Source organism: Saccostrea cucullata, unplaced genomic scaffold (genome assembly GCF_032062105.1).
Source record: "Saccostrea cucullata isolate Sc308-1 unplaced genomic scaffold, CSIRO_AGI_Scuc_v1 ctg3450, whole genome shotgun sequence".
NCBI lineage: Eukaryota > Metazoa > Mollusca > Bivalvia > Ostreida > Ostreidae > Saccostrea > Saccostrea cuccullata.
This window is the reverse complement of record NW_026937807.1, coordinates 48,415-70,275: the sequence shown is the minus strand read 5'-3', so window position 1 is coordinate 70,275 and position 21,861 is coordinate 48,415. Positions and strand designations below refer to the sequence as shown.

The following is a 21,861-nucleotide window of genomic DNA, read 5'->3' as shown; positions in this document are numbered from 1 at the left end:
TGTCGTTTAAGCTGTCTTAAAAAGAACGTAATTTTCCGTCTTCAGATGCGGTGTGACAAAAGAATCTTGCTTTTTCGAATTATTAACTCTATTAATCCTCTGAAATATTTTAAAAGACACATGTTCGCTGACATATTTTTTATCTAGGTTGAAAAAATTCCATTATGGACCGCGCAATAGGCCCAGAAATACGGAGAATCAAAACTTCACTCAGACACTGTGGGGCATAGTATTTGTCACCCAATATCTCAGAAATAAATCTAGAAACATATAGATATATCTGCTTTAGGGTATGTAGGACATACTAAGTAAGAGATATACAAAATATGAAAAAAATTGAATGACAGGTATTTTTTCAGCTTAAGGTCCTTCATCCCCTAAAATATGCATATTAATATAAAAATTGTTATGGATTAAATTCAATTAATTATTTCTTAATTTCTACTAAAAGATATATTATGACTAAGACTTTTACTAATGCAAAAAAGTGCTTGAGTTTGAATTATCTTCATTATTAGATATAACCAATAAATTGATTTTTTTTCAAAATTGACTTCACAACAGATCTTAACTTCCGTCAGGAACTACTGTTCGTCAATAAGGTTTTTGGTTTAAGGTTCCATGTAAAGATTGTTGTAATAAACTATTAAATCAATCTTATAATTTATTTTTATATATTATCTATGTAATGACGTACTTTTATTGTGTAAGATAATATGTGCCTGTTTCGGATTAAGCGGGTTTAAAGAATGGTCCTACTCGGTATAATAAAAATACACAAGGTAAGTAACAAAAGTTGTAAACAAACGGGGGTTCCCCGCTTCGAGACAGATTTCCAAGGTAATAACAGTGTTCAGGCGCCTGTGTAAGGTACATGAGTATAGGAATGAGAGCACCGAATCCCCGGATGAAACATGGCTTTGTTTGTGATGGAACATGGAACAGAATACTGAATGGGTAGGCGATACGCCATTTGCTTAAATCAGGTATTTAATTGTTTTCATTTTAAAGTAAAATTAATGACCTTTAAAATAAATGATGGGATGAGGAAATATTACAGAAACTACAGAATTACCAGGGAAAATTTTAGGAGTGGGGATTGATTTTTGATGTAGCGTGTTATTTACTGCGGATCTCTATAAGTTGAAAACAACTGCAACTTTGACCTATAAACGCCATGGGACCATACATATTTTTCAGTATTTTTTGTTAGAGCTTAGAACAAAGTTTGAAATGATGCTAAGGATTTTTCTGAAATTGTCATAGTAAATTTTCCCAGTAGTATCTCAATTTTCCCAGAAGTAGCTCAATACCGGTTGTTTGTCTATGCTGTGTAATCTCAGAACCCGTGCGTAAGTATAGTAATTTCCGGATTACAGCTTTCACTCCTGGTCGTCTTTAGGATTTAATATTTTTTCTATGTCGTCAAAGATGTCAAACACCACCCTTTCGTTCCCTTTTTGGCCATAGATGTGCCCGTTGTAATACCATGCAGTCTTGATCTTGGGGTTTTCGAGTAGATTGTTTATCAGTTTGCTGTTCAAGTAGGTCACATCATCACTGAGGCGAATGGAAGAATCCGTGTTTTTCTTCATGGTTGACCTATGGATCATAATCCGGGTTTTTGCTGTATTGTTTCTCATTTTCATCAGAATCGGCCATTGATAACCCGGTCTTCCTGGAATACGATGTAATAGCGATGATATCACTCTCCGGAACTTTCACTCCTGTGTCTCCCTGAATAATTTCTTGTGCGACCCCCAAGACATTTTCTCCTTTAATTTCTTTCACTCCATATATTTTAATGTTATTTTTTCTCGAGTACTGTTCGTTCAAGTTTGATTTCATTCTATAAGCAGCCGAACTGATAAGACGTGTTTTTGGGTAGCTCTGATCTCACCTGTTGTCTTTGTTAAATTACCATGTGTGATTGTGTTATGTTTCCCTAGCCAAAATATATGGCTGTGTCTAATGAATATATGGATCAAAGTATTAATTCAAGCTTATTTAAATCATTTTCTGGACTTACACAATCATTTGATGGAGATGAAAATATCACCACTACTGATGTGAGTATACCACACTATCTAAACGTGACTTTTAACAAGTACAGTATAACTGTGTCATTCCAACAGGAGAAATATGAAACAATTTTGAACTATTTGAAAGAAGAATTAAAAACAATTAAAGAAGTAGGAAAAAATGGACAGATTTTCAAGTCTGATTGTGATTCTGTGACGGCCACTCTCTATGCTGGGACAAGCGTCTTACATATTCAAGGTTCGTCAGCAAATACCTGGCTTGACAAATTCATTCAAGACATCAAGAGTAAGGACACCAACGATACTAGTAATGTTCTTGAACAATCAACACCACAAATGGCATCAACACCAGTCAAAAGTGCTTCTCTTATGTCGACCAGTCTCTCTAGTGATGTACAAAATTGTACACAGTGCGCAAGTACAATTCAATCTTTACAACTGGCAATTAGTAATTTAGCAAAAGAATTACAAGACCTGAAAGAAAAACTAAAGTGTCGAAAAGAAACGGATCATGACAAACAAATAATGCTTGACAAAAATACCCAGACGTCAATCAAGGTTGTGAAAAACAAGGAAACAGACGTACACGGTTTGAATTTGGTGCCAAATAATTCTGTTTCTAGACATACTCAATGCGAACATCCTTTACCGGAAAAGAACGCAAAGTCTACAGCTGATTCTGGCACGAACACGGAACCACGGAACCATCCGATACAAACACCTCCAAGATCTACGGGTACGAATGAACAACAGGAAAACTCTGGGATTGCCAAACTTATAATTGGCAGTTCAATTCTACAACGGATAAGAACCAGAGGACTACAAAAGGGTGTTCATGTATGGACAAACAGAGGGGCTAAGCTTTCCAACATCAAAGCTAAGCTTCTCAAAATAAATGTAGCAGAGTACTCGCACATTATTATCCAAGCCGGGGGAAATGATGCCTCATCTCATCGGGACATGGACGCCATTGAACATGACGCTGCCGAAATCATCTCCAGCATCAAACACCGTTCTCCGGGTACCAAAGTGTATTTCTCCGAAGTGTTACCAAGACGGGATGTGGATGTATCCCATGTGAATACCACACTTAAATATGTTTGTTATGAGTATGGAGCTCTCTTTATTTCCGACAAAGGTGAATTCAAGGAGGCAAAGGGCATTCAGTATTGGAAAGATGGGATTCATCTCTCAGACAAGGGGACGTCGATGCTACTCAGACGGATTAATAGGGAAGTTTCAATTCTACGGGGAAATTCCGGTCGAAACATAGCGGACTCCAATGCAAGTTTTTACCAGTCTGTGACTTGCTACTTCTGCAGTGAACACGGACACACATCGCGCCACTGTAGACACGGACGAAAGCTTGATTGCTGGAATTGCGGGGAATTAGGACACAAGACGAAATCCTGTCCTTACATGTTCTAGGTATCAGGCAAAGAATGCGTAGCCGTAAACAACCGTACTAAATCTATATCAAATTCTAGTTCTTTTTCTATCCTTAGCATTATTTGTATTGAATGTAATAACTTTCAATGTTTATGTGACGATACTGATAACTGTTATATCTCTACAAATTCTAAATTGACAAGAGAACCACAAGTTAAATGTAAGAATCAATCGATCACAAATTCCAAAAGTAGCCCTAGTTCAGCTAAACAAACTACTGTCATTTCTCCTATGCCAGGCTCATTCAATTCTGTTTCACAAGTTAAGAAAACGGTTCCTCTGACCCATAACAATGATATTCAAACAACACAAAAAAATCAAGGATTTGGATTGGTAAAAAAAGGTTTACGATTCGGAAATTTAAATATTCGTCATATTATCCCCAAAAAAGATGAAATTAAACTATTACTTCAAAACAGACAAACTTTAGATATTTTAGGTTTATGTGAAACATTTTTGACTGAGCAGATAGGCAACTCTGAATTGAATACTGAGGGCTTTGTCTTTGAAAGAAAAGATCGTTTACTAAGGGCAGGTGGTGGAATCTTAATATACATTTCAAATGAAATTTCATATAAACGTAGAGCTGATTTAGAAATCAGTAACATTGAGACAATCTGGCTAGAGATAAATCTGAAAAATTCAAAACCTATATTTTATTGCTCTGCTTATCGTCCACCATCTGCCCCCTCCTGCTGGGCGGAGGACCTAGCAAGGGAGGTGAACTGTGCCTCCTGCTGTGACGATACTGAAATAATTTTATCAGGTGATTTCAATATTGATCTAATGAAAGACCCCCCACAATACTGGGCATCTGCTTTAGAGGAGTTTGGACTTTCACAGATAGTTACTGTTCCTACTAGAATAACAAGTTCTTCAAATACCTTAATTGATCATTTTTATACAACGAAACCAGAAAACATATGTGAAACAAATGTACCCCCTATTGCTATATCTGACCACTACCCTGTATGTTTGACACGGAAAACTAATTGTATACAGCGTAGAGGAAAACATATTGAAATCCAATATCGAGATTTTAAACAATTCAATGAAAATGAGTTTTTAAGAGATTTAGAAAATGCAAATTTTAACTCACTTCTTGAGCTAAAAGACACAAACGAGATCATGAATAAATTTTATGAATTGTTTAATGATATTCTTAACAAGCATGCCAAAGTAAAAACTAAAAGAGTCAAGACTGAAATTCGACCTAAATGGCTTACTCAGGAAATAAATGATGCTAGACATTTACGTGATACATACCATCTACAAAGAAATTCAGAAAATTACAAATTTTGGAGAAATAAAGTGACACAATTAATAGATCAAGCCAAATCAAAGTATTACAAATCAGCAATTGAAGATAGTTCAAGTCCTAAAGAAATGTGGAGTTATTTAAACCAATTGGCATCAGATTCAAAAAATTTCACACCTACCCATATAACACAAAATGGTTCGGATTTCGAAGATTTACAGGATATTGTTGATATTTTTAACAAACACTTTACTGAAATATCCTGTAAATTATTAGCAGATATGTCAGTAGAAAGTTTTGATTCAGAATTATTAAATAGTTTTACAGAAACTAAACTAGGGAAAGAAAATGTTTTCAGTATAAATCATATAAGTGAGTTTGAAGTATTAAATATGTTGAATACACTTGATGTAAACAAGTCGGCCGGTATAGATTTGATTGGACCTCGTCTTCTAAAGCTTTCGGCAAATGTTATATGCAAATCTATTACACATCTTATAAATACTAGCATCAATAATGGAGTATTTCCATCCCGTTTAAAACAAGCAAAAGTTACTCCTATTTTCAAAAATGGCGACCACGCAGATCCAGGGAACTACAGACCGATATCCATTCTTCCAACATTATCAAAATTAGTTGAAAAACACATAGCCAATCAGATACGTAACTTTACCTCTAGCTTTGATCTCTTATTTAAATCACAATCTGGATTTCGAGAATTTCACTCATGCCAAACGGCTCTAACAAAACTTACAGATAATTGGCTACAAGCTATGGACCAAGGAAATTTAGTAGGCATAACTTTCATCGATTTTAGCAAGGCATTTGATTTGGTTAATCATGATATTCTTATAAGTAAACTTTAATCATATCACTTTGACCAAATGGCTATTAAATGGTTTCAATCTTATTTAACCTCAAGGTCTCAGTGTGTAAAAATAGGTACATATTCCTCTGATTTTTTGCCCGTCACAGCAGGAGTGCCCCAGGGATCTATCTTAGGTCCCCTATTATTTTTATTGTATATAAATGATCTCCCTCTACATGTAAATAGAACAGATATTGATATGTTTGCTGATGATGCAACCTTACATACATATCATAAAAATGTAGAAGATATTGAAAATGCCCTAAACTCTGATTTGTGTCAGATAGAAAATTGGTGTTCCAAAAATCAAATGGTGTTAAAATACCAACAAGACAAAATGTATGCTCATGGGAACTCAACAGAGAAAATCAAGAATAAATTCCCCTGAACTAAATTTATATGCGTCAAACAAATTAATTGAAAATGTTGAATCTGAAAAGCTTTTGGGAGTACATATTGACCATTCATTGCGCTTTAATTATCATATTGACTCAGTTTGTAAATCTTTGACTTATAAATTGTATACTTTACGCAGAATTAAGAAGTTTCTTCCCTTACACACGAGAAAAATATTTTATAATGCATACATTCTGCCTTCTTTGAATTATTGTCTTACTATTTGGGGTAATGCGCCAGGTGCTGGCATAGATAGAGTTTTTAAATTGCAAAAAAGGGCAGCCCGGATTATTTTAGATGTAGCTTATGATGCCCCTTCACTACCATTATTTGAAAAACTTGGATGGCTGACCATTTATGAGTTAATTGATTTTCATAAATATGTATTACTGTACAAAACACTTCATGGTATGGCACCAACATATTTAAGAGACTCCTTTGAATTTATTTCCTCTAATAGTTATGTTCTACGATCTGAAACGAACTATGACCTTCATCTACCAAAATATCGAACAAATCAATTTAAAAATTCTTTTCATTATTCTGGAGTTCATTTATGGAACAAATTACCTTTGCATATCCGTTTCTCACCAACTGTACAAACTTTTCGTAAAAATGTAGAAAAATTCATTATAACATGTAGAAACTAAAAGTTATATAATTTCATGTTCTTGAATCAATCTGTATATGTACATGTTTTTTTCACGTCACGTTGTATTATTTATTATAATATTGTACGATGTTTTTAATATTGTATTATTGTGAATGTGTTTAGAGGGCCCCGAGGAAGACTAGTGCATTGCACTAATCGGGTTACCCTCTTTAAATAAAGTATTATATTATATATATATATATATATATATATATATATATATATATATATATATATATATATATATATATATATATATATATATATATATATATATATATATTTGGCTAGTGCAGAATTTGCATTTTTTTTTTATTTCATTGTTTTCTGCTTTCAGATTTTCTATGTCGGATCTTTGCTTATTTACAGTTTCTTGTGGAGATTTTATTCTTTCCTTGTACAGTTTCTTCCATTTCTTTATTGTGGTAAGAAATGATTTCTTTGACGATGGTAGTATTACAACTATGGTTTGCTTTGGTTTTCTGGTATTATGAGGAATATAAAATGTACATGAACCTATTTTGTGTGACGTCACAGTAAACATTTCCCGTATAAATTAGACATTTCCCCCTTATTCAAGCCTTAACAATGCTGCGTAAGTCGATCTATAAAGTTAAGTCTGTTGACGTGGGAAAATAGATTTTTAGTTCTATAACGAGAAAGAAACGGAAAAATATAAAAAGATGAATAATGCAAAAAATACACACCGGAAAAAGTAAGAATGGATCCTGGTGTCTGAACTGACAAAGATAATGAATGACACAAAACCTAATATAGTTTTTTGATTTGATGACCAGATCTTTGTTTGAGATAAAGTTTAAAGATTTATTGCATTAACTGCCATTATCTCTGTACTTGAGCGCCCCCTTGAATATCCTCTTTGAAAACAAAAACCATTAAAATTGTTTGGATTAATGAAACCTTCGAATTCAATTTCAAATATTTTGAGCGCAAAAATGTGTGAGCTACATGTACATATAACTGCTCAATATAAAGTCGTCAAAGCTGAAATATTCTACTTTACAATCTTCATTAAATTTAGTCATTTTTAACATTAAATTTAGTCATTTTTAACGACACAACACTATTCAGGTTAGGAAGAGTCGATGAATATATCATTCTATCGGTTGTTCAGTTTCAACTTTCATAATTTGAATAATGACAATAATGAAAACCCTTATATTGTTTTAAAGGAAGTATCAGAATGTCAGTAACACTTACAGGGTAAGATTGTCATGTTTCCAGAATTTTCAGGCATATTCCTGTGGGTTTTCAATTAATCTATGTTTCAAACTTGTTACTTCGTTTGCGTCTTTTGTTAGTGTTGGGGTTTTGACCAAGAAGAAGAGTGCATAATGAAGAGTATTACAATCAAGTTTTACGGTTAACCATTTACCTCTCTTGTTTATAGTTTAGAGATAGAAATTGAAGGTTATACAATTAAGAGCATAAGAAATAAGACAAAAGTATACGACCACAAATATAGATAATTATGTAAACATGTTTTTTACCCATCAATATTAGTTTCCCGCCGTCGACTAGGAACACATTTTTGTGAACATCAAGACCAACAGTTGTGGTAGTTGTAGGCATCTCATCTCTGTCTGGATGTTTGAGTCTTTCAACCAAAGTTGTTTTACCTGCTCCTGCACAGCCAACAACTATTACTCTAGCTCGATGGATTCGAGATTTCCCTTTCTTCAATTCCTCAATAAATCGTTGTTTTCTTTCATCGTTCCACCCAATTACTTCTTCTGGAATTCTTACTAAAACAATAGAAGATGCAATGCTAAAAGAATATTTCAAGAATTGTTGTAGGTTTCTAAAAAATAATATTACACTTGTGTGTAATTACATACGCAAATATTCTCTTACAGAACAATAATTTCGATTCGCGTTGTAACAGGTCATTTAATTGGATACATGTACATATACAACAAGTACTCTACATATATAACATTTGTTGCCTTTCTCGCAATTTGTTTTACGCCAAAAACTTACCTATTCGCTTGGTGTTACATTGTTCACTCAAATTTTACAGAATTTGAGGGTTTTTTGTTTGAAATAATATTTTTTATATGAATAATATTTTTTAATTATAAAGACAAGTCCAAAAGTTTCCCAAATTTCTTTAATCTGTTTAGGTTAACTATGTGTGTCTGTGCGCTTCTTTTAACACTATGGAGCAATTAATGTGATCTTTTTGAACTACAGCTATGCCAAACACATAAATCTTTTTTTTTTCAAAATCCATAGCATCTTCGCTAGCCAAGGGCTTCCGATCTGAAGTCTACTCTAAAACTCTTGGCAGATTTAGTCCTATCAAATGGGAACTTTAATTGCGCCGCCTATCGCTGTAATTGAGTTAAGTCTTTTGAAGCTCTTTAATATTTGTCCAATGAAAATAGCTGTAACATACATAAATAATATGACGTTTGAAACAATATGGCGACCTCCATGCAGCCTTATGTAGAATTTATCCCAACAACCTCGTACAGCTGTGGGAGTGGGCGCACCTTAAAAGTGGTAGAAAATATCGTTCTTCGTGGATTTTTTTGTCAAGAGTTTGCCTTTACTTTCTACATGTTGCCGTATTAATTATTATCAATGAGCCGTAACATTTGATTGGCTTACATTGATGCACCTAAAATGCGAAACACGGACTTATGTGGTCCTTTCAATAATTCTTGAAAAGATATATCATCAAAAGAAAAAAAATTCAAATTAATTACTCCCTTGCTTTTTAGCATAGATCACGTCCTAACTTTCATCCCTTGTAAATATTACTCTTCTCTTGCATAAAACATGAACCGACTCAGGCATTTAAAAGGAAAACACCTGTTTGTATTCAAAAATTCTAAATCAAACTACATGTATGTAATCATTTATGGACAAGTGTTATATTTTCATAGTTGCGAGTTTGTTACATGACAACCATTTTGTTCAATACTCTTATTTTAAACAAGATTTTTAGAAAATTTTGAAAATAAAACAAGCTAGCAGTTATGACTTTGTGTCATCAAAATAGTTTAGGACTGTTTTTCCCGAGATACATTCAAAGTCTGTTGTTGTTTATTTTATCTCTATTATTATTAATACATGTTTTATAAAATAATAAAAGAAAACATAGAAAAAATACACATAGAGGAAAAAAAAATAAAAGCATGGATAAGAAACACACACTTTGAGACACGAACTCACGATCATTACATCTACAATCCAGCAATCATACCACTACGCCAAGAAGTCATGTTAGTTCAAGGGATAAGATTAAGACAGATTGTTGAATCTTTAAATAATTTTAGAAGAAAAATTAAATACATATTTTCAACATTTTCAATATGAAGACCACCTTTAATCACAATAATCTAAATGTAATGAGGTGCAGTCATATCCAAAAATATTCAGAAGTTGTTTTGTTGGTTAAGGGTGGTCTTTTGCTACAGTTTGTCATTGCTTAGGGGGAAACCTCCGTATTTACTATATTCTCCATATAAACTGAAGGATTTTTATATCTCTTATATGAGGGAAATAATTAATATTTGAATATTATTTTTGTGTGATTTGCTTTAAGGCTTGCATAAATTAACGTTGTATGACAAAATTTTGGTTAAACTATGTATTTAAAAAATCACTACTAGAGTAGGCGAAAGTGGCTATCAAATGCGCCACGGCTCTTTTATTTCTTTTTTTCTTATGTCGATACGATATATCATGGTGAGCTTGAAATAAAGGATACCTCTAAGTCAAACACATCTGTTTCAGATTCGGATATTTTACGTACATGAAAAGACGATAATGATAAATCAACATCCAAGCTCTATGATAAAAGTGATGGCTAGTTTATCTATCGTCAGTTTCCCTTACTTATGCAGCAATATACAGTACCTTCCTCTCCTGCATACGGAGTTTATATACTTCTATTGATTGGATACACACGAGTATACTCCACATATGAACAGTTTCTAAAACGGGGTAAAATTATTGACAAAAAGTTGATGAAACAAATGTATCAGCAGTCTCGTTTAAAGAACAAAAGTCACATTGGTCCATTTTTTGGCCCTGTGAATTTTTGAAAAATCAGAACAACTCATTTTTAGTTGAAAATATGTTAAATTTCACTTGGACCCTTGGTGACTTCATATCAAATAAAAATTACGTAATTTTGTCTCTTGTCTATGTATTATGACGTCATGTATTTTGTCATTTTCCTAAAATCTGGAAAATTCTCTAAAAATGACAAAAAATTAAGCTGTTTTTTTTTTTTTAATATTTTGCATAGCTCCCAACCTCTGATCTAAAATATTTAAATATATAATGGAAGAACAATTTCAGAGGATCCTAGTCCAAAATAGTCAAATTTTTTTTTGGATCGCGGTGTGGGCTCATATTTTTATTAAAAGTTAAAGATGCTCAATTTCACCCATTTTCTTAAAAAATCAAGAACATTGCAGTTTCACAACGTCTGAGTTTCCAAACTTTGACTCTCAGACGAAATTTTTTTTATATGAACTGAAAGCACTAAGTATCTACTTTATGTTGATTTCCAAATAGAACCTTAAGACTTGGTCGGTTAATTGGTATATTTACAGGGCCATTTTATGGAGTTTGTGAACCTACCTCTTTATCATTCCGTAAGTTCTGTTGTAAATACAATGAACTTTTCAGCAAATACAATTTATAATTTCTAACTGACTTTTTTCATACTTATTGTTAATCAATTATTTATACACTGAATTGATGACGGATTTTTCCGTTATTTCCTGATCATGACAAGGAACACAAGCGTACAGGAGTTGTGACCGGTCGTATGGGGATGTTAACTCCTCCATGGAACCTGATCTTACTTCTGATTTTTCGGATGTCCGTGTTTGCTCCTCTCCTATTTATGTTCCCCAAACGAAGTTGGGGAACATATTGTTTTTACTCTGTTTCTTATTATTAAGGTCTTCCGTCTTCACGGAAGACCTTATAGTGATTCTATTGTTTCTTATTATTAAGGTCTTTCGTCTTCAGCGGAAGACCTTCTTGTTATTCTTAGGTTTCTTTTTCACTTTTATTATTAAGATCTTCCGTCTTCAGCGGAAGACCTTATTGTTTTTCTTAGGTTTCTTTTCCACTATTTTTATTATTGTTTTTTTTTTCTTACCGATTTTGTGCGCGCGATTTCTCGAGAACGGCTTGATCGATTTTCATGAAACTTTCAGGTCTGATAGAACATCAAAAAATCTAGACAAATATTTTTTTATTTTAATGACGTCACGTCCGGTTCGGAGATTTCTGCGATTTAGTGATTTTTAGAGGGTCACTTTGTCCGGCAGTTTTGTCAAAAAGTACTCAACACAGAAGCATGAAATTTTCAGTGATGCTAGAGCAACCTTTGGAGAAGTGCACTAAGTATATCACAACTACCGGAAGTACGAGGCGCCGACGCTCGCTATGGCCCAAAAATAGTCCTATCTAGAATTTCAAAATTTTTAGCACCTTTTCTACGATAACTTTTTACCTAGAAATATTTTGTTAAAGCATGTAGAACAAAAAAGGTGTAGAATTTTAAGATCTTTCAAATGACATCTAGAAATAAGGGCTGGCCCCTTAAATTAGGGGCCTAAAGGGGCCGAAAGTTTTTCCTTTATATTTCAAAAAATATTGAGAATTTGTGATACGTGAAAGAAGCAAAGTTGTTCAAAATGTTAAGCTGAATCTATTGTAGTCATCAAAATACGCTCGGCGTCGTCACTTCCGGTAAAACCGGAAGTAATCGGAAAACGCGTATTTTAGCCGTTCTTGACAGTTTTTTTGGTAACATATGTCTCTGGAAGCATTAAAATTAATTTTCCGTCCGTCGTCATCACTTCCGGTCAAACCGGAAGTAGCAGAAAATGGCTTTTTTTGCATTTATTAATATGGATTTAGAGGATTCAAACCATTTTTGGGCGTTATTTCACATATTTATTAAATGAAAGCTACTTCCGGTCAAACAGGACGGTAGACCTACTCGTTGCTTTGCAACAAGCTTTGCTCTAGTTATTATTATTATTCTTTTTTTTCTTACCGATTTTGTGCACGCGATTTCTCGAAAACGGTTCGATGGATTTCCATGAAACTTTCAGGACTTATGTAACATTACTTGAAACTTATGCATTTTTTTCCGATTTGATGACGTCACTTCCGGTTTGGAGATATTGTCGATTTTATGATTTTTGAAGGGTCAGGTTGTCCTAGAACGTTCTAAAAAATGGCTATAGATAGAAACGTGAAATTTCAGGTATGATAGTCCGAAGTCTATAGATATGTAAAATTTATTTCATTTCTATCTGAAGTGCCGCACGTCGGCGCTCGCTATGGCGCGAAAATAGTCGTATCTCGAATTTCAAAATTGTTAACACCTTTTCTACTATATCTTTTTACCTGGAAATATTTTGATAAAATATATAGACCAAAAGAAGTGTAGAATTCCAAGATCTTTCAAATGATATCTCGAAAAAAGGGCTGGCCCCTAAAATTAAGGTACTAGAGGGGCCGACATTTTTTCCTTTATATCTCAAAAAGTATTGAGAATTTGTAATACGTCAAAGAAGCAAAGTTGTTCAAAATGTCAAGCTTAATATATTGGAGTCATCAAAATACGTCCGGCGTCGTCACTTCCGGCCAAACCGGAAGTAGTCGGAAAACGCGTATTTTTGCCGTTCTTGACAAGTTTTTGGATAACGTATGTTTCTGCAAGTATAAAAATTAATTTTCCGTCCGTCATCCTCACTTCCGGTCAAACCGGAAGTAGCCAAAAATAGCTGATTTTGAAGGTTTTGATGCTAAATTGAAAGTATAAAGTCATTGGAGACGACTTAGCTCATTGCCTCCTTTTGTTGATGTCATTTCCGGCACTTCCGGTCAAAACTGGACGGAAGACCTACTCGTTGCTTTGCAACGAGCTTTGCTCTAGTTATTATGTCGCCCCGAACGAAGTCGGGGACGACATATTGATATTGTACGCATGTTTTTTTTATCCAGGCTGTTTCTCGGAGATGGCTGGGACAATCTTCCTGAAACTTTCCTCAAAGGACGATCACTGGTTGTAGTTGTGCAGTGAGGTCGTTCAGTTCCAATATGTCTACCGTTGCCATGGAAACCTGTAAAAAGCGACAAATTTTGTCCGAGAGTGTTCTCTCTGGTCCCTTACACGTTCGTCATGAAATTTTTCTTATTTTAAGGATTAGTATCTGTAGTTCTGCAACTCGTATTTAAAATTTTCATATAATCGATTATTGCCATGGAAACCAGGTGAAAGTAAAAATTCTTTAATTTCGATTTTCTCAATAACTACTCAGGAAATCGTTTTGAAACTTTCAATGTTTATTCCTTGCAATGTGTCAAAGTGATTTCTACTTTCAAAATAATTGTAATGAGTCGCTCACGGTTGCCATAGAAACGAAACAGAAAAAAAGATTCAGATGTACACATGTGTTCTCCAAGGTCTAGGTCAAAGGGTCAAAGTTCGTCGTATCCAATAAAAGTTCTTTTCACAAGGATTACATATTTGAAATACAAAAGCCCTAGTACTTACCGTTCAAACGTTATGGCTATTTACTATGTTCAAGATGACCCCCCCCCCTTTTTTTTGAAGCACACAGCCAAGTACAATACACAGATATAACATATACAACTTACAAGTAACTTTTTAAAATCTTCATTCATAAAATTCAGTTCCCGTCATGTGATATTTTGCCATCATTCATTCTCCTTCTGTTTTGTCTCTTGAATTTATAAATATTTTATTTTATCTATATAAAAAAAAATAACGATTGTCAGCTGCATTTATTATCATTTCGCGTTTTCTTGTATATCTATCACTTGTATATTATTCATTTCATTAGATAGTGCAAGTATAAATTAAAAAATTGGTACGTCATTTCCATAGTTTTTATTCATTCATAAATTCTTTGATCCGCTCCTGATGGTTCGCAAAGCCTTGATCACCACTGTATACAAAACATTCATCTCGCCGAAAATGTTCATGATTCCGCTAAACTGAGAAAGTTCACACATGATTTATCATCTCATAACACACATCAGCTCTCTGCAATGCAGAAATGCTCGAATTGATGGTGGCATGTCAGATTCGTTTTTCGGTAGAACCTCTAAAATGAAAGTGAAAGAGGGAAATTTCAGAGTTCCCACTGGCGTTACAATACATAAAATAATTCGGCTGATCTTCTTCATAAATTACATTTCCCAAGCTTTTATGATAGGAAAGATACTGCCAATTAAGAAGTATGAGGCTCAGTTCAGTACATCTGCCAGATTTCGTTTATGCAAGTCTGCAAATTGAGGAACTTGTAATTTTCCTGCACTACTTTCTTCTCCTACCGATTCTAAAAATAATGAGAGGGATGTACCGAATTAAGGTCTTCCGTTTCCAATGGAAAGGACTGATATAACTCAAAGGTTTTCAAACTTAGCTTATGGACTTTTGTTTTAGTGATGATAAAAATGAAAGTCTTGTCTAATACGGGGCGACATATGCTATTGCTTGCAATAGCAGACTTTCTAGTTAAGGTCTTCCGTCTTCACGGAAGACCTTATAGTGATTCTATTGTTTCTTATTATTATTATTATTATTATTCTTTTTTTTTTAGACAAAATTTTGTGCAGGCGATTTCTCGTAAACTATTCGGTGGATTTCAATGAAAATTTCAGGAATTATAGGTCATTATATGAATTTTATACAAAATTCCGTTTGTTGGAAAATTCGGTACCAGTGCCAAGTTATGGGCAATTTCCTGATTTTAAAATGCTATTTTGTCTTCGAGTGTTCTCGAAAACCGCTAAAGATATTAACTGGAGACTTGTTAGAGATGATAGACCATGAGTTATAGATGTGCAATTTTGACTTCGTTTTCGTCGTAAGTACTTCCGGTCGCTACAGGAAGTGAATTGAAAATGTACACTTTTTCAATTTTTTTTGTTTTTCAATATTTTTCTTTGATATAATTAATTGTAAGAAAGACCCTACTGGAAAGGCCTAATATATAATTTATCTAAGAATTGATCAATCCACACACTAGATATTCGCATTTAAAAATCTGAAGCGTGTCCAAGATGGCGGCGGTCTCGGTAAACTCCGCCATTAAGCAAGTCGGGTTCTAGAAGGTCAGCTGAGCGTTTAGATGAACGAAACTTCTACCAAAAAGATTTATGAAATGTAAAGGATTCTTTTGATTGCTACATCGCAATTACGTTGCATTGAGTATACCTTTAACATGAGGTTTCCTCAAACTTCTATTGAAATCGCTTTTGTCTGCATCTCAAAGTAGAATACAACATGGCTACAAGTGTAAATACGATGACTTCAGTCTTTTATTTTGCTCCAGGGAAAACTTATCCTAAACCATGGTTATAATACTTTTCAAGAAACTTGCCTGACTTAATATTCACTATGTTTCTGAAGTATGACTTGACTTCTGTTTATTTTAATTTAAGCAGGCTTGTGATATATTAAATGAATAGAAAAGACAAAAATAAGAAAAACATTTTTAAAAGATTGTTTATTAAAGGTTATATGAATATTCTTGTAATAAATGCAAGTTATTGACATAAATAGTATCAGATTCCTTGACCGTCGGAGGACGAGTGATTTTTTTTTTCAGTGAAACACTCCAGTCTTTTCATGAACGTGTAACTCATCTCCACTTTGGGGGTAAACAGGATACAAAATTCGTGGAAAATTTTACCGAATTATCAGCTTTAGTGTTACTTGGCCGTATACGATATTATATTTGTATAATGTGATAAATTTACTTTCTAACGCTCGAAATTCCGGTTATAAGAACATACATTTCTAATTTCCATTGAAGCTATCAGATCCATTAAATAGATCAAACATTTAAAAGGAATAGCGTTAAGAACTACTTGTGACCTTTGGCACGAAATAATGTATCCTGACCCGACTTAAGTAGTAGACAGATGGCGACAATAGTGCAGAAATATAACATTGGCATGCCTGTATATGGAGTTGCATGGAATAAAAAGCTGCATACATATCGAATAAAGGAAAGAAAACAGTATTATCTGTTCATCACTTATAGATTATCTATCCTAAAAATTACTGTTAAAACTCAAGTAACAATTTCCTATGTGTTCATCTTGAGCAAGTTTGGCGCGAAGATTTACTCGTGGCGTTTGACGCAAAATTATGAATAGTGACCGCCTTTCATTATTCTAAGACAGATGTACTGTTTCAGAAGTATGTAAAAGTAGATTAAGAGATGTGGTCCCAATAGCGTAACAGTAAGCGCTTTGTATTTTCATGCTGGCGACCCGGGTTCAATCCCCTTTGTTTCCGTAAAATGTTTTACATGTATCACTTTTTCAGCTCGATTTTGCGGGTTTTCTATTTTCAGAATCGGACGGAAGACCTCTCGTTGCTCGCAACGAGTTCCTTTCTAGTTAAGGTCTTCCGTCTTCACGGAAGACCTTATAGTGATTCTACTGTTTCTTATTATTTTTCTTATTTTTTTCCCAAAATTTTGTGCACGCGATTTCTCAGCAACCATTCAATGGATTTCAATGAAATTTTCAGAAATTATGCGCATCAATATGAACTTGATACATCGGGGAGGAAATTTGATAACTCGCTTTTGGTGCCAAGTTATGGCCAGTTTCCTGATTTTAAAATGCGATTTTGTCGCGCACTTTTATCGAAAATGGCTGAGAATATGAACTGGAGACTTATCTAAGAGCATAGGTCATGGTTATTAGATGTGCGTAAGCCCCATTTCCTGCGTCGTCGGTGCTTCCGGTCGCAACCGGAAGCGAATTTAAAAAGTGCATTTTTCCATTTTTTTGTTTTCAAATGTTTTTCTACGATTTTAATTATCTTAAAAGTGACTCTTATGCGAATGAGAAATATGTAATTTGTTTAAGAATTGAAAAGGGCAATCTCGAGATATTTGCATTTAAATATTTGAAGCGGTGTTTTCAATGGCTGAACTCGTAGCGCGTTGGATTGTCACGCGGGCGACCCGGGTTCGCTCCCCCAAATATCCGAATTTTCTTTATCCCTTTTTTATCTCGATTTTTGGTGTTTTTAATTCAGAAACGGACGGAAGACCTGTCGTTGCTCGCAACGACATCGTTTCTAGTTATTATTATTTTTCTTCTTCTTCCTGGGTACTTTTTTGTCCGGGAGTGATCTTGTAAACTACACATCCGACTTAGGTAAAACCTTTTTAGGGTCAGTAGGCATGTTATGTAGATTTGCGGAACGAAGGTCATTTTGCGCGCACGTGCTTGCAAGAGCGTGCACGTGCAACACGTGAAATGACCGATTTAATTGATATAGGCGTAACTTTTCACATTTTTGATGAAATGCTTTGAAACTGATAATATAAGGATATATTAGTAGCATAGACAATATGACATGGTCAAAATAGCAAGATATCACGCGCATGCACGTGCGCTTCGCTCTGATTGACTGAAACTAAAGTCTCAATATCTTTCTTGTTTTTTTGACGAAATCCTTTGAAATTTTGAACATAGCCATACATTAGGATATCATACAACGTGATATATGGTAATTATCATGAAAACACGTGCATGCACGTGCGATGCAATCTGATTGGCTTAAACTTTAAATAGCTATAACTCCCTGGATTTTCAACTTAACAGGATGGGATTTGGAACATAGATAGATATAATGGACCTCTACAAGAAGGTAAAGTCACCATGCACATTCGTACACGTGCATGTACATGTGCTGCAATCTCATTGGCTAAAACTTTAAACAGCTATAACTCCCCTGGTTTTCAACCAAACGGGGTGGGATTTAGAACATAGATAGATGTAATGGACTTCTACGAGAAGGTATGGTCACCATGCTCATGTATGCACGTGCGTGCACGCGAAATGCGTAAAATCAAAAATACACCTGAATGAGCGTATTTTTTAATACTTTTGGATTAAATACTTTAATATTTAGTATATTAAAATATATAGATTCTGTAGACAATATGATATGGTCATTACGCACATGCATTCACACGTGCACGCGTGCAATGCTAAAATTTGAATGAACTTGGTACACTTCTGGGTAAACGTTGTTAAGGTCTCAAATGCATAGAGTATGTCTTATTTAATGAAGCTTACAGGGTATATGGCACCAAAAGGGAGTTGGGGAGCGTTTGGGGAACATCTGTAACGGTCCCCGTTACAATTAGCACTAGTTTGTATTGTTTTGTGGACTTTTGATCTTGAATATTGTTCGTTCACAAGATGAAACACACCTTTTAAGTCCGGCTTAATGGTGACTTATAGGTCCTTAATGGTGGTTTAATGGTTGTCTTTAAGTCACCATTAAGTCACCATTAAGCACCTTTAAGTAACATTTACACCAACATTAAGTTACCATTAAGCCAACTCAAAGTCCTTAATGGGTGCTTAAATGTAGCTTAATGATAGCTTAATGGTGGCTTACAGGTCCTTTATGGTAACTTTTAGACCACCATTAAGTCACCATTAAGCTACCATTAAGCTAGACTTACAGGCGCTTAATGTCCAAACTCCATTAAGCTACCATTAAGCCACCATTAAGTCACATTACGCAGTCGATAATATTGTTTATATGGGTGAAAAATTATTTTTATATAGTGATTTGTTATGTATTATGTATAATTATATTATAAATGTAGAGTTCGCACATATATTGATTTAGTAAAAATAATGAAAAAGAACGAAATTCAAAATTCAAAAAAAAAAAAAAAAGCGCCGGAGTCGGTGAGCGAACCCACGTGAACGAAAATCGTAAATCCACTCTATTAGGATAATTTGATCAAGTTCAAGTTGATACTGTACGTAGCTCTGCCGACTGATACCTGGACGTCAAACACAACAAAGAGTTACATTACAATTACGGAGCAGATTGTTTTTTTTTTTTAAACAAAAACACTGTGAACCACTTATGATTTTATTTCTTGTGTTTTTCTGATAAATAAATTGAACTTTAAAAATCTATATATATTAAATTTCGTCGGGCACGAAGTGCTCATCATTGTTACAAAAGAAATACATTTACGGGTAAACCTCCTATCAGAGAATGTGGTTCTATTTCTACAAGAGTTTACAATGTTTTACAGTCATCAATTAACTTGTTCATTTGTATTTACACTTTAACCGAGTACCCGGGTACTCGGTCGGAAAAACGTCCGAGTAACCGAATATTAAAAATTGACCGATTTGACATACCAGGCTGAAGCTAGCAGCCAATAACAGCAGCCACTAAGCCCGTAGAAGCTAGCAGCCAATAAGGAAATTCATCAAAGAACTGAGAGTACTCAGACGCAATGCTGGTTTTAAACTTTATTTTAGATAATTAAGGGTTAATGATTGGATAATTAAAGCGAAAATTAGTTACATAATAAATTAAACACTCGGGGGCAGTAAGGCTCACCTGAAGAAAAATATTCTTTTTTGAAACTGAAAAAAAGAAATAAATTACACAATCATCTTAGTCCATTTGATCAAACAAGCACTGAGAAAAGGTTAACTACTTCAAGAAGAATACCTTTTCAACTCTTTCAGGGACCTCAAGAATATGACAGGGCCAATAAGCTAACCTGAAAATTGGTTACTCTATCGATTGTAAACTGAAATATTAACAAGTGTAAACTACGTTGAAGTATGTTTCGAACATTATTACCCGGGCAACTTTATGGGTCTATAAGACTAATAATAACCGTTACCAGTAATAAGTGGTGGTTGTGCCACCAAGTGGTTCCAAGAGCATTTTTAATATTACAGGCAGGTATTATACCAATGATTTATAAAGTGCCCACCATATCGTAACTAGGGCAAGGTAGAAGGGCCAAGGGACTTTTGTTTAGTGCTATCAGAACGGGACTGTATTGGTGCCACCAGGTGGTGCCAAGTGCGTAGAGCATATTTCAAGCAATTAATTGTCATCAATTATTGGCCACTTGAACAAACTAATCACTGGAGATGAATAAAGGGCCTTAGGAAGTATTCCTTGTCAACCTTACAAAGGGTCCCAGGGACCGCAATGGGCTAGTAGGCTAACCTTGACGTTGGGTTTTACGTTATATCCAGAAAAAAACCATTAGAGAACAGCTATTCCTTGAAGTTTTCACCAAATGATTACTGGGGCAAGGAAGAGGGGTCCTAGGGCTATCATTTCCCAGCTTCAAATTGGGGCTGTAGTGGCACCACCAAGTGGTGCCAAGTGCGTGGGGCATATTTCAAGCATTCATTTGTCCTCCATTTCTGGGAACCTGAACCATCTTTCACTGGGGATGGGTTAAGGGTCTTAGGGGGTATCCCCTGTCAAAGTTTCAAAGGGCCCCAGGGGCTGGGAGAGGCCGGTTAGCTAGCCTGAACTTTGATGTTTTTTCATCATTGTATATTGTGAAACGGGAAATGGCCAGCTATTATACGCCTTATCTTTGAAGTGTTCATCAAATGATTACTGGGGCAAGGTAGTGGGGTTCAAAGGCTATTATTTCCCACCTTCAAATTGGAGCTGTAGTGGCACCACCAAGTGGTGCCAAGTGCGTGGGGCATATTTCAAGCATTCATTTGTCCTCCATTTCTGGGAACCTGAACCATCTTTCACTGGGGATGGGTTAAGGGTCTTAGGGGGTATATCCTTTCAAAGTTTCAAAGGGCCCCAGGGGCCGGGAAAGGCCGGTTAGCTAGCCTGAACTTTGAAGTTTTTTCATCATTGTATATTGGGAAACGGGAAAAGGCCAGCTATTATACGCCTTATCTTTGAAGTGTTCATCAAATGATTACTGGGGCAAGGTAGTGGGGTCCAAGGGCTATTATTTCCCACCTTCAAATTGGGGCTGTAGTGGCACCACCAAGTGGTGCCAAGTGCGTGGGGCATATTTCAAGCATTCATTTGTCCACCATTTCTGGGAACCTGAACCATCTTTCACTGGGGATGGGTTAAGGGTCTTAGGGGGTATATCCTTTCAAAGTTTCAAAGGGCCCCAGGGGCCGGGAAAGGCCGGTTAGCTAGCCCGAACTTTGATGTTTTTTCATCATTGTATATTGGGAAACGGGAAAAGGCCAGCTATTATACGCCTTATCTTTGAAGTGTTCATCAAATGATTACTGGGGCAAGGTAGTGGGGTCCAAGGGCTATTATTTCCCACCTTCAAATTGGGGCTGTAGTGGCACCACC

The 21,861-nt window shown here is 35.0% G+C and overlaps 1 protein-coding gene across 1 annotated transcript in view; it reads right to left on the bottom strand.

Annotated features, from left to right (window-relative positions):
• LOC134248925 (uncharacterized) overlaps positions 1-21,861 on the bottom strand; it is a gene marked incomplete at its 3' end in the record, with an annotated part of 59,737 nt that overhangs the window by 10,364 nt on the left and 27,512 nt on the right. Inside the window, exon 10 of the mRNA XM_062731313.1 lies at positions 8,177-8,431. Within this exon, the coding sequence (XP_062587297.1) occupies positions 8,177-8,431 (255 nt within the window). The remainder of the gene's footprint in view (positions 1-8,176; positions 8,432-21,861) is intronic.